The sequence below is a fragment of the Anguilla anguilla genome, chromosome 10, assembly GCF_013347855.1.
Source record: "Anguilla anguilla isolate fAngAng1 chromosome 10, fAngAng1.pri, whole genome shotgun sequence".
NCBI lineage: Eukaryota > Metazoa > Chordata > Actinopteri > Anguilliformes > Anguillidae > Anguilla > Anguilla anguilla.
The window spans coordinates 31605873-31618853 of NC_049210.1; the positions used below are offsets into that span (position 1 = coordinate 31605873).

The 12981-nt window shown below is 40.9% G+C and overlaps 3 protein-coding genes across 9 annotated transcripts in view; 1 reads left to right on the plus strand and 2 right to left on the minus strand.

Annotated features, from left to right (window-relative positions):
• Nucleotides 1-375: 375 nt before the first annotated feature.
• LOC118206424 lies at nt 376-5141 on the plus strand. Its single transcript, XM_035379133.1, has 6 exons — nt 376-526; nt 1598-1903; nt 2326-2406; nt 3783-3893; nt 4336-4375; nt 4497-5141. The coding sequence occupies exons 1-6, from the start codon at nt 478-480 to the stop codon at nt 4540-4542; spliced, it is 633 nt and encodes a 210-aa protein (XP_035235024.1). The 5' UTR covers nt 376-477; the 3' UTR covers nt 4543-5141.
• Nucleotides 5142-5714: 573 nt separating this feature from the next.
• Nucleotides 5715-12981, minus strand: part of LOC118206422 (calpastatin-like) — a 39685-nt gene continuing 32418 nt past the window's right edge. For 4 of the 7 annotated variants that reach the window (XM_035379126.1, XM_035379131.1, XM_035379132.1 and 1 more), the window contains 7 exons: nt 12576-12692; nt 12105-12182; nt 11815-11868; nt 8988-9023; nt 8786-8857; nt 8267-8345; nt 5715-7547 (listed from right to left, as the gene is read on the minus strand). In XM_035379126.1, coding sequence (XP_035235017.1) covers nt 8277-8345; nt 8786-8857; nt 8988-9023; nt 11815-11868; nt 12105-12182; nt 12576-12692 — 426 coding nt within the window. In that variant the 3' untranslated portion in view covers nt 5715-7547; nt 8267-8276. The remainder of the gene's footprint in view (nt 7548-8266; nt 8346-8785; nt 8858-8987; nt 9024-11814; nt 11869-12104; nt 12183-12575; nt 12693-12981) is intronic. The other 3 variants (XM_035379127.1, XM_035379130.1, XM_035379129.1) reach the window with 3 other exon arrangements.
• On the minus strand, nt 9035-11808 carry LOC118206421 (diacylglycerol kinase kappa-like). The gene is made up of 2 exons (XM_035379125.1): nt 10736-11808; nt 9035-9767 (listed from the first exon to the last, which is right to left on the minus strand). Exons 1-2 carry the CDS (start codon nt 11624-11626, stop codon nt 9588-9590), a joined length of 1071 nt encoding a protein of 356 aa, XP_035235016.1. The 5' UTR covers nt 11627-11808; the 3' UTR covers nt 9035-9587.

Sequence of the window (12981 nt, forward strand, 5' to 3'; positions counted from 1 at the left end):
ACCTGTTAATGTTTGTTTTATGTATTTTTAGGCCATTACACACAAATTAGGTAGGGATAACGATAGGCCTACCAGATTATTAATCATGAGAATTCGACATCTCTTAGGATTTTAAAATTGTGTTCGTCAACCTAAATATTACAATATTTGAAAATATCAGCAAATTGATAAATTAGATAAATAAGAACTTCCTATAATTAATGAAAAGTTAAGGATTTAACATAATAAAATATATGCACCAAATGAAGCAGGATGTAATCAGTGAACTACCCATAATTCAAGTTATTATAATTTTTTTTTTTTACTAAAATGCATTTCTAACCGTATTTCCCCGTTTCCCTGTGAGTATTTGTTGTCGCCCCTCTACTTCCTGTGTGTAGCCTGAGCGTGAGAGAAGAGAGCATCGCCCTGCATCCTCGTTGTACAGTAAACTCTCCTCATTACGCTTCATGAAAACAGGCTTCTCGTGACGAGAACATGTTAGAATTCTTTTTGCACCTGCTTTTTCTCTTCTGCCTGGGTCGATGTAAGTGGTCTTCAAATTATTTTTATACCACTGTACCTTCAGATTGCTATTATTTTCAATTTTCTGTTCTTACATATCTGTGAGTGTTGGGGGCCTATTCGATTCAGCCTATCTCCATATATTGGATACACTCTTATTAAATTGCTGTTCAAATTATGCCTACTACTTATATTGGGCAGGACTAGAATATGTTTGTAACAAGTGTAAATGTTTGCACGGCGTTTTAGGCAATTGTACAGACAATTCCACCAGGAGTAAGGCAGAACCATTTTTAATCATAAAGAGTAATTAAAACTTTTTTTGCGAGCTAAATCATGTTTTGGTGGTTACATACGCTGATTTTAAATCATCCTTAAACTCATTGGGCCTCATTCACGAAACGTGTACGATCATATTTGACCGAATACTGCTTATAATATCTGATCTGTGTTTGTTCATGGCTGTTTCCTTATACAAATCAGTAATCACATGAACAGTAGTGCGCATAAAATTTACAAACAGGCAGCATTCATCATCTCATACACCTGCGATATGCACAAAGACAAAGGTCTGCACACGTGTCATTCATCTCATATTGTTTTTTCGTAGGAACATTTTTAAGAGCAAAAGTAAGAATAATTTAAGAAAACTTGTGAAGAAGGCCCATTCTCTCTCGATTAGCAGCATATAACGCAAGTGCTTAAACACATTCAGACCTTAACTTAATTGACCTAAATGTTGCTCTCTTGTCTGTTGTTGCTCTCTGTTTTTTGTTTTAACTAGCAAAATAAATAAATAAAAAAACTAATAACAAAAGATATTGAAAAAAATGCGGAAAAGAAATCCAACCATTTAGCTGATTGAATTTAAAACGAAACTCTGAATGTTTTATAAATCTGAAATGATAAATTACCGAAGGGTCTCTTAAATCATGCTGTAAGAAAGAATCCATTAAACAAATTATGTAATGTAAAAAACATATTCTGCTTTATGCGAGGCTTACCAAAATTATAATTTTGTGATTTTCTGTATTTTTTTGAAAAATAATTTACTGATACTCGGGAATATCAAGTGATGTTTTGTCCCTTTCAGACGCAGATTGTCAAGATACTCGAGTGATCTTGGATGGGAAACCAGCGAGAATACCGTGCGATTTAACGAGTCCTGCCACTGTCCTTTGGTTCCGGGTAGGGAACACGGGGATGGACGTCATAGGATTTATCGACAGCAAAGGAGTGAATCATAACCGCGCGGACGGTAACTCCACTGTCATGAGAAAGGAGGACATAACAATTAAAGATTTCAACAAGAAGCGCAACAGCGGAGTCTACGGCTGCTTGACGACAAGCGGTCAGAAATTATTATTTGGGAAGACCACTACCCTCGATGGACCTCCTGGTCAGTTATCCCATTGCAGGGAGTTCTCAAGATTTTTAATTATTTAATGTCGTACGTTAGTCCAACTAGTTGCCTACAATTTATACAGTTAGCTTATAGGTCTACACCAAAAATTGCAGTGGCTTCTGCAACTATTGCAAAAAAATACACGCAATAGTAACCATAATAATATAGGATAGTATATTATTATTATTATTATTATTCTTCTTCTTCTTCTTCTTCTTCTTCTTCTTCTTCTTCTTCTTCTTCTTCTTCTTCTTCTTCTTCTTCTTCTTCTTCTTCTTCTTCTTCTTCTTCTTCTTCTTCTTCTTCTTCTTCTTCTTCTTCTTCTTATTATTATTATTATTATTAATTTACAGAAATGCCATCATCATACTTATTATTATGGGTTCATATCATGGCTTTGTGATTTTTGTCTCCAGACCCAACCACCATGACAACTCCTCTAGTGACGACTGCCCCTCCACCTAGCACCACTACAACTCCCTGTCCCTGCAAAACATGTGAGTGTTTATGCCTGTCACTGTCAGATCACTCTGGCCTGTACGAAGGGAAGGCTGCGGGTTAGATCATGACCAGATCTAGGGTTTTTTTTGGTCGTAATGCCACCTTGATTCTGAGACTGCACGGACTTCCACTGCATCATGTGCAAACCTCTGCTATTCTAATCCACTATATTCTTTTAACTCTGCAAGTGAATACAGCCAAGAATACAGCTATCAATACAGCTAATTATTTACCAACCAAAAATCGTTAAAAATGTGATGTGAAACAATTTATATACTGAGGAAACAACATTAACAAGGAAAATTGATTGAAATAATCTATTCTGAAAAATGTATTTATCCTAAAAAAAAAAAATCATAGAATATTTACAGCAAAAAAAAGTAAAAAATGTGGAGATCTAGAAGCAAAAAAAAACCTTAACACTAAAACCTTACACTAGCTCCAGAACATAACTCACATCCTGTCTCAACCTAAATACCCATTTCTTAACCCAAACCCTAATCTTAGCACTAACCCTACCCCTACCTCCGGAGCATAACCCAAATCCTCTTGCAACCTTAACATTTACCGTATTCCTTACCCTAACTTGTATCCCAGCCATATGACATTCTATCGAGGTTCCTAAACTTGGTTGTGTTTCAACCAGTCGCAAACACAGAATTTTAACAAGCTTTATTTTTTATTAATGAGGTGCTTTTCACATTTAGAGGGATTAATTACCCTCTTAAGCCACATTTTGTCAGAAATAGCAGTGCAAGCCACAAATAACAAAAAATATTAGGAGCCTGTTTATTTCACCTCTTTCATTTGGTCAATGAAGTCACCTCTTCTTGTGCAATTTGTTGCAGTGTAGGACAATAAGCACAATGTAGGACAATATCAACCAGGGAATTTTATTCTTGGTAGAATGCAATGCTATTTCAGACATAATGTGCCTTAAGAGGGTAAATAATCCCTCTAAACAGGAAAATTAAGAAATTAAGAAAAATTAGCAGCTTGTTAAAATTATGGGATTGCGATTGTGGTTGGAACAAAAACCAGCATACACAGGGAGGCTCCAGGACTGAGTTTGAAAACCACTGCAATTGACTGTAAGATGGGGCTGCAGAACCCTGTTCCTGGAGATCTGTCATCCTGTAGGTTTTCATTTCAACCCCAATTTGGCACACCTGATTCTACTAATTAGCAACTCTGCAAGATCTCGAGCTGTTAAATGGGATACTTTGTAGGGTTAGAGGGAAAACCTACAGGACAGGAGATCCCCAGGAACAGGGTCGGGCTGCCCTCCTATGAGACTTGCCTTTAGAAAAGCAGTATTAGATGTCCATCCGGTGACCACAGTGCCTAATCTCAATCCCTCTGCATCCTTCAGTGAGGAAGCCTGATTCCCGTGGCAGCTGTGAAGTGGCCATCTTGGCCCCATTGGTGGTCGGCTGCATCCTCCTCTTTCTCATCCTCATCCTCACCATCCGCCACTGCAGCCGTAAGTAACCCCTCCTTTCCCCCAGTACCCCACGTCACCCCTCTAACTCGAACCCGCCTGTAGGCATAGGTACACCTGTTGCCTCCTGGCTGTTGCTTAATCTATACCAGTGGTTCTCAACTCGGGCCCGAAAGGGCCGGTGTGGGTGCAGGCTTTTGTTCCAACCAAGCAGTTACACACCTGATTCTACTAAGCAAGGTCCTTAGTAAAGACTTCAAAGGTTGATTAGTAGAATCAGGTGTGTAACTGCTTGGTTGGAACAAAAGCCTGCACCCACACCGGCCCCTTCTGGCCCGAGTTGAGAACCACTGATCTATACCTTGGTCTGCCCATATACCTCACTCAGACACAGGCATGATCTAGGTACACGTTTGAAATATATATTTGTATGTATGGATTCCATAGGCAATGCAAGTTGCTTGACTGTTCTTATACCTTTTAGGCATTAGAACGAGAGGGTGCCCACACCACTACAAGCAAAGGTGAGCCCTTTTTGGCGTCCTTGCAGGGCTAGAAGTTGAAGACAAGTTTCCAAAATTGTGCTTTTCTGTCCAGTTTTTCCTCATGTGTGTCCCCTCTCTTCCTGTGTCTCTCCCGGCCCAGGAGGCCCACACAAGCCAACACTGCCAAGCCCGGGAGATATATCTAGCTGCCAACAGCAACCTCGTCTGCACAGGCAAGGAGACTGAGCGCGTGTTTGACTGAATAATGAGAGTGACGCACCTGAGAAATATAGAAACATATTCCTCCTATATTGAGAACTGACATATCTATTCATCTTTACCATTGTGAAAAAAGCTCTTCTTTAATAATAATAATAGTAGTAGTAGTAGTAGTAGTAATAATAATAATAATAATAATAATAATATTCTCAAGAGAAGATGAGATGGGTGTTCATAGGATTCTGAGGGTGTTATTAGAGCTTAATTTCTGTTACCTTGCATATTGTTCATTATTTTAGAAAGGCAAATATTTGGATTACTGTAAATATAATTCATTTTGCTGTAAATGTTTAATATATTTAAATCTTTTATTGTCGCTCGTGATAGTTTGTTTTAAAAGGATAGTGCAAGATGTAGACTGGCAGCAGATGTAGTTCCTGCAAGTCACGTTTACTTGGTTTTGCAACTGAACAATATCCTTCAACCATGGAGTGTGCCAGTGCACACTCTCTGAAGTATTTCCCATTCTGCTTTGTCATACTTCATTTCAGTGATTTCTCAGGAATAATAAAGGCTTTTTGTTGGATGTTTCACAGTGTAGTACATTCTGTAGTTCTGTAGTTTTTGCATTTCTTCTTGAGTCAAACAAATGTAAATTGCACTGGGTGCCGTGAATTGCTTGATATGGTACTGTGGCTGGTTGTTAAAGTGTACTATTGTTATATAGCCATATATGTGTTGGTAAAAGACTAATTTTGAGCATGCAAGGAACCAGGATAGATGGATTAGAAATAAGAGTCTATAAATCAGGGTACTGAATGAGCAGTATTGCAAGTATTTCATTTTTGACACACAAAACTTCAGTGAAATGTTCAAATGTAATCAGACATGCATTTTTTATGTTTTCTTTATGTGGTACATGATTGCACATACAGCTGTTCAAATTCCTGCATGTGACCTTAATTTCATATTCACAAACATTAATGTATGTTTTCTACATTGACCCGCATAATTTCTTGTGTTGTTTCATGAATAGATCTGCTTGATTAATTCTGAAATTAGCCCTCTTGTATTGCAAATATGAATTGCTATCTCAAGGTGAGGTCACTATACATGTACATCATAAACAAAAACCTACATAAACAAACAGACAACTGTATTCCTTTTTGTTTTTTCCATTTTTATAAAACATTTTGAAATCCATCTGTTCCATAAACACCGTCATTAAAGCAAAAGTACCCACAACCGTTCAACAAAAACAATGTAATTTCTAAAATGTTTTTTTTTTTTTTTTTGTCGTGAAATCTTGTTTAGCAATTGCTATCAAAGCACTTTCTATGTCAACCTTATATCTCAGCAGTGTCTTAAAGGAGGCTTCTACAGGGTAAAATGCTCTTGGGGTGTCTATGGGAGAAACTATTAAACAAGTTTAGACAAGATGCAGTTAACAAAAAGACAAGTTTGAAAGAATTCCAGAACACACCCCTAGCCTAAAGTTCCATGAAAACAGACAAAGCAATTATCATTAACCATTAGGCCAATGATTTCAGAAAAAAGAACAGAACAGATGTATAGTAAGAGGTGAGCAAGATGATAGAGAGATAAAAAGATCTGCATATTACAATACAAAAAGGTAAACTAACACAGCATAATATTGTTTTTTAAAAGACTGAGTTAACACTAAGGGGAAACATTTTTAGACATTTTACAGAGTAAACTAAACTGAAAAAAACACTGACAGCAAACGGCGGAGGGACAAGTAGCCAAAGATGTACGAGACTTCCTTGTTGAACACTCTTTATCTCTCTCTATCTCTCTCTCTCTCTCTCTCTCTCTCTGTCACACACACTCACACACACACACACAAACAATCTCCCTTTTGTCACATTGTCTTTGTCCTTTTCTTTTACACTCTCTCTCATTTAAATGGTAAAGCTTAACCACTTGAAAACCAAGAAATATAAACAGCAAATGTTCCAAGTCTTACTGTGATTGTGAGGTCGCCAGCATCGCAGATGAATGAGAATTATGTCCCCCTATGGACGAGGTATTGGAAGAGGAGGATTCTCAAGAAAAAACAGGACATTCGTTCTGGTGTTAGTCAGCCTTCCTTTTTTCTCAGGGATTTTAGTGGAAAGTGTTCCTTAGCTAAGTTTTGCATAGTAATTTTGCATAAGGCAAGTTGAGTGAATGTAGTATGGGCAATAAAATTTGATGTACAAGAATCACAAATGATCAAGAAATTTAGTCACACAATCCTACTTCAGAGAGCCAATTCTCATAGGAGCACCAGAAACACAGTGATGTCTATGCCCTCTACCTGTATAGACCTCCATAAAAAAAATCTGTATATATTTTATGCTTTTGTCCCTGTATGCTTGTCTGCCATAGAACTAATCAGATGTTGCCTGTGACTTTGCACTAGCGGCTAGTACCCACTCATTAAAACGTAGCGTTAAACTACAACAACACCAGTCAACACCGTGAGGAAGAGATGGAATCACACTTCAGAACCAAATACAAAGGAGAGGAGGTGGGCAATTTTTCATTTTAGAACAAAAGACTGGAAGGAAGGTAGAGAAAATTCCAGAAGTTGGCAGAGTGCACCATTGTCTCATTTTAAAATTTGTTTTACACAAAATGTTAGTTGTTAAAACATTGGAAATCAGCTCCACTTTTATGTCAGCTTTTAAATGTGCAGCTTTTTAAATGTGTTTTACGTGGCATACCAGTATGCGCAAAGTAGCACAAAATGTGTTAATAATCTGACATAGTGTGACACGAATTTAAACCAAACAGACTCATTGATCTTGCAAAATGTTACTTTTTCTGGCGTGTGTTATGTGAACCAAGGCTTGATGCTGTGTTTGTTTTCTTTTGCTTTTTATCTTCAATCTTTTCCCTCATTTAAATGAGAAACATGAATGAAATCTGGAGCTTTGTCCCTTCGTCTCTCTGTTCGTCTGTCCCTGCTGAGTGTGAGCCAGGCCTCCTGCGAAGAAAAACAGGAAGAAAACAATCCGGTTATTCCCAGGCTGAGCCACCGGAGGGCAGTATGTTTCTGGATTTTAAGCCAACTTCTGCTCCCAGTTACTTCATTAGCACAATCACGTGCTAATTAAATATGTTATCTGTCATTTATATATTATGTGTATTTACATATGACTTGATTTCTTCTGTCCATAAATGAATAGTTTATTGCTATTTAATCTACAGTTGGCTAATTATCTCAGGGATAACTGGTGGAAACCAAATCCTGCCCACACACACACACATACACACACCAGCATTTATTAAACAGAATGGCAGAATATCAAAAATAATATTATAAAATACCATACAATGACTACCTACATCCTGTGTTTCTCATTTTAGTGTCGTGGTAACTATGGTACAAAAGATTATAATATGTCAAACAAACGTTTTATTACTTTCGTAGTTCTTTTTAAAAAAAAAAAAATGTTACTACAAGTATGATGTTCAAGTATGATGAAGTTGAGGTGGACTGAGAAGCAGAATCCCATTCTAGATTAATATAAAACAGATTCTGTCTTTGCGCTCAAACAGTGAAACGGCAGCATCATCAGCGCCAGATGATCTTGGTTGCAACACCACACAGCCCCGATGAGCGATCTCGGTTACCATTTCCTGTTGCGCATACCAAAGGTTTCCTGTCGACCTGTGTGTGCGCTTCACAGTACAAACTTTTACCTGTAGAAATTTAACTTTGAGCCTGCACCATGTTTCCTGACAGGTCAGCAATGGCAGGTGCGTCCTCCACCAGGGCCTGCTGTAACACAAGAAACAACATGTTGCAGGTCGTCTCTGCAAAAGAGTTCCTGTCTGAGGCTAAGCCATCTTGCTAGTGATCAGGCTATGCAATCTCAGGATATGCAAAACTTGACGGTGCTTCAAGGTCTTTATATTGAAGCTTTATATCCAATTAGGTAGTTACTTACAATATTATAGACTGTAATACATATGAATATCATTTTGCCTTGTAGATTCAGGATGATGCTTTAAGGTAATAGGAACACTATAACATCTGATATCTGTTATATATGTTATTTTATTATAATTATATTTTGGACCATTTTGGACTTTGCATTAGAGACTTGCAGGTGCCTTACAAGCAGCACCGATACCAACAGACACATAAAGCCAACACATGTCTATTGCCATACGTACCATGTTCAGTATTTGTTTTAAGTACTGAAGGAAGCAGCTTACCACAGCTGTGTCACTGGGAATGGCTGCAGAAGGGCCACAGGAGATGACACCAAGGGTCTCATCAGTAGAGGTCTGCAGGGACAGGAAGTGGAAGTGATGTAGTGGTCAGGCATAATTTCTTTTTTTAATGTCCTGCCTGGTTTCAGTTCTGGCTTGTGTCAATGACAGAGTTTAAGCCACTGTTCTCGTGAATTTAGTTCACCTGATTGGCTGGTATGTCTGTCTGGACCTCCTCTGCCTGCAAAAGGAAAGGAAACCAGTCTGATTACAGACAAGCTGCTGCATCATGGGTCAGCTGATTCCCCTGTGAATCTCTCATACCAAACTCATAACTGCAAGACTTCCTGAAAATGATGATGTTTGACAGGGTGAGTGGCACCTGTCAAACGGGCAGATATCTGTTGCCATGGCAGTGTCTCCTTTCCACCTCTCCTCTCATTTGTTTTGTTGATTGACATATAAGTTCTATTTTTACAAATAAATACAATTATTTTTTTTTTCACAGCAAATGTAAATGGCTGAGGCGGTCAGTCAAGGTCATTTCAGTATGGCAGTATGGCATTCCCTTCCCTTTGACATGGCTGTATTGAAACACATTTACCAAAACTCTCTCGATGAAACTCTTGGTGAAAATTGGGTGAGATGTCATTGGCTGTTGGCGAATGTTAAGATCAGCTATTGCGCAGTGTTCGTGCACGAGATTATAGATTTATATAGATTGTGTATACTCCATCTTAAAAGTGCAAGGATACCTGGAATAGAAACAAAATGTCACCATTCTCAGTGGCCATTCACAGTTATTTTAGACCTTGCTGACTTCACTTTGCAAGTGAAGGCATGCAGCAGGACTGCGGCACAATCGAAGCCGTTTAAAAAAAAAATATATTATTCTTTTTGACATGTCAATCACCAGCAGGCTTTTCTCTGAGGGCTGGGGGGCCGACCGAAAACTTTCCTCTCTCTCTTCTACAAGCTTCTCCTCCTGGAGGGGGTGGGGGTGGGGTGGGGTGTGGTACGGGAGGAGGGGTTAGTAAGTAAAAAATGTAAAATGAGACGGTGTGCGGCAGCACGTGACATGAAATCCGTGCATTGGAGAGATCTCACAATCATAAATGACTGACAAAAATATGGACAAGCCCCGACATGGCCAAAATCAACAAAAAAAATTCACGTTTTCTTTGAGGTAAATTAGCTTATCTTCATGATTAAATTAATTAAATATTTCCATTTCCATAAACCCATAATTACAGCACAGGAACTGAGATGCAGAGGGAAGAGGCTGAAATGTTTGTAGTCTGCAGTTACTGTTGGTAATGGTTGAGCAGATTGGAGTATAGAGGCAGCCATTAGCTCTTCTGTTATGGTCACTCATAAAATTTGCTCAGCATCACATTAGATGCAAGCAAGCAAAAATGTCCTCATTATGGTTTAAGAAGTTTATTAATCAAGCAAAACAAATACAATATCAGTAGCAGTGAAGGCCCTGACTGGCAGTTATAAGGATAATGAGTCAGCAGCAGCGAATGCCCTGACTGGCTGTTATGAGGGGGTAATTGAGCTGTAGCAGCGAATGCCCTGATTGGCTGTTATGAGGGGGTAATTGGGCAGTAGCAGCGAATGCCCTGACTGGCTGTTATGAGGGGGTAATTGAGCTGTAGCAGCGAATGCCCTGATTGGCTGTTATGAGGGGGTAATTGGGCAGTAGCAGCGAATGCCCTGACTGGCTGTTATGAGGGGGTAATTGGGCAGTGGCAGCGAATGCCCTGATTGGCTGTTATGAGGGGGTAATTGGGCAGTAGCAGCGAATGCCCTGACTGGCTGTTATGAGGGGGTAATTGGGCAGTAGCAGCGAATGCCCTGATTGGCTGTTACAAAGGGCATTAAGTAGTGAATGCCCTCACCCTCCCTTAGGACTTGAATGTCCTGAAGGGGGAAATTATGAAGCCAAACCTGGATTCTGTCTTTGACTGCAACAGGTTCCAGCTCAGGGGTGCAGCCCAAGACCAGCTCAGAGGTAGAATCAGGGACCAGGTCAGGGGCCAGCATAGCTGTAGAGTCAGGGTTCACCTCAGAGGAAGAGTCAGAGGCCAGTTCAGGGGTGAAGGCAGGGGCCAGCTTGGTGGCTGAGTGATGAGGGGAATTAGGGGTTGGGCCCAGTTCAGTAGTGGAGCCGAGGACCAGATCCAGGGCAGATTCAGGGGTGGAGGTAAGGCCCACCTGAAGGGATTCTGGGGCACAGTCAGGGGTTGGCTTATGGGTCAGATCAGAATCCATCTCTAGGGCAGATTCAGGGGTTGGCTTATGGGCCTGCTGAGGGCCCCTCTCTGGGGCACATTCAGGGGTTGGTTTATGGGCTTGTTCAGGGCACATCTCTGGGGAAGATTCAGGGGATGGCTTATGGGCCAGTTGAAGTCCCACTTCTGGGGCAGATTCAAGGGTTGGCTTATGGACCTGCTGAGGGCCCATCTCTGGGGTACATTCAGGGGGTAGGTGATGGGTCAGTTCAGGGCCCACCTTCGGGGCAGATTCAGGGGTTGGGTTATGGGCCAACTCAGGGCCTGCCTCTGGGGCATATTCAGGGGTTGGCTTATAGGCCAGCTCAGGGTCCACCTCTTGGGCACATTCAAGGGTGGAGTCAGGCACCAGAACAAGGGTGGAGTCAGAGATTAATTCAGTGGCTAGCTCAGGGACAGGTTTAAGGCAGGATTCAGGGGCAGAGTCAAGGCCCAAGTCAGGGGCAGATTCAGGCGAGAAGTCAAAGACTATCTCAGGGGTAGAGTCATGGCTGAAGGCAAGAGTTAACTTGGGGCCAGATTCAGGGGTCAGCTCAGGTGTGGGCATAAGAGTGGATTCAGGAGTGGGATCGATGATGATCCCAGGGACAGTGTGGGGTTCCAACAGAGCATCTAAACAGCCTTCCGGAGCATGGATCCTCCCTGCAGACAACTGAGCACAAGGAGAAAGAGATATGCACCTGTGTGTGCGTGTGTTTGCGTGTGTGTGTGGGTGAGCATATAAAACTCTCTTACCTGAGCGGGGGCAGCAAAGTCTCCATCAAGCATGTCAAGAGCCTCCAAGCAGGGCTGAGTGGAGAGAGAGAGAGCGAGAGAGAGTCCAGCAGATTACAAAGCTAGTTACAGTACAACAAAATCTACTGTAATATTGCCATCACCAGAAATATAATGTGTTTTAATAAATTGTCAAAATTTTTTTGGGGGGGGACGCGTTATTTCTACTGAATGTGTTATTATAATAACAATAATAATAATAATAATAATAATAATTATGCTTTCATATTTGAGAGTGGATGTCCCCTTACCTGTTTGGGGGGGGCTCCTGGCACCGCAGCGAAATCCCCAGACAGGATGTCCAGGGCCGCACCGGAGTCCATGGAGGGCTGAGGAGAGGGGTGGGAGGAATCGGACTAAAACATCAGCGCCCACTCCACAAGCACACCTGTACTGACATTATTATCATACATCAGGCTGTCACTCATCCTCCTGCAGCACCAAAAGGGTTAAGACTGAGCTCACTGCGCCTTTTAACTATGAGCACCCTGTCACTCAATGTGAAATATATTATCAAAGACAGGCTAAGTCAGAGACAAACAAGGCAAGACTTTTAAGTTCTGTCAGTGTTTACGTGAAGAGTCAAGATAGATGCAGAGAAAGGTGCTGTCTGCTGGACTATGGCTAAATTATGGACCACCTTAATAACCTGTTCTTGTCAATATGTATTTTAATCTACACGGCTGGTAAAGTAGTCAAGAGAAAAGGCGGGGTGTGGTCACCTCTTCTTTTGGTGGGGGCAGGTCTGTCCCATTCTCTGTGAATCTGTAGTCTGGTGGGATGGTGTCCTCATCCTCCCCCACAAGCACAGCCTCCTCCTCTGTGACCAAAGTGCGCTCCTGCAGTTTACACACACACACACACACACACACGCACACACATGCACACACACACACACACACACACGGACGCACACACAGGCACATACAAACACATACATGCACACGCGCTCGCACACACACGCACACACACACACACACACACACACACCAGGAAAGGGTTCCTTTGTGAGATAACACAGCTCTGACTTTACATGCAATCAACAGTCTCTATATGAATTTATCCGTTGAAAGTCAGTGGAATGTCCACCTGCTGATCTTTCATAAGAAATTTCTTATCTTTCAATCA

Excerpts from the sequence above, each read along its gene's own strand:
- LOC118206424 (XM_035379133.1), top strand. The coding sequence starts at position 478 with ATGTTAGAATTCTTTTTGCACCTGCTTTTTCTCTTCTGCCTGGGTCGA. Across the intron at positions 3,894-4,335 it reads CACCATCCGCCACTGCAGCC|GCATTAGAACGAGAGGGTGC; the intron begins GTAAGTAACCCC and ends TATACCTTTTAG. Across the intron at positions 4,376-4,496 it reads CCACACCACTACAAGCAAAG|GAGGCCCACACAAGCCAACA; the intron begins GTGAGCCCTTTT and ends CTCCCGGCCCAG.
- LOC118206421 (XM_035379125.1), bottom strand. The coding sequence starts at position 11,626 with ATGCCCACACCTGAGCTGACCCCTGAATCTGGCCCCAAGTTAACTCTT. Across the intron at positions 9,768-10,735 it reads CAGTCAAAGACAGAATCCAG|GAGGAGAAGCTTGTAGAAGA; the intron begins GTTTGGCTTCAT and ends CACCCCCTCCAG.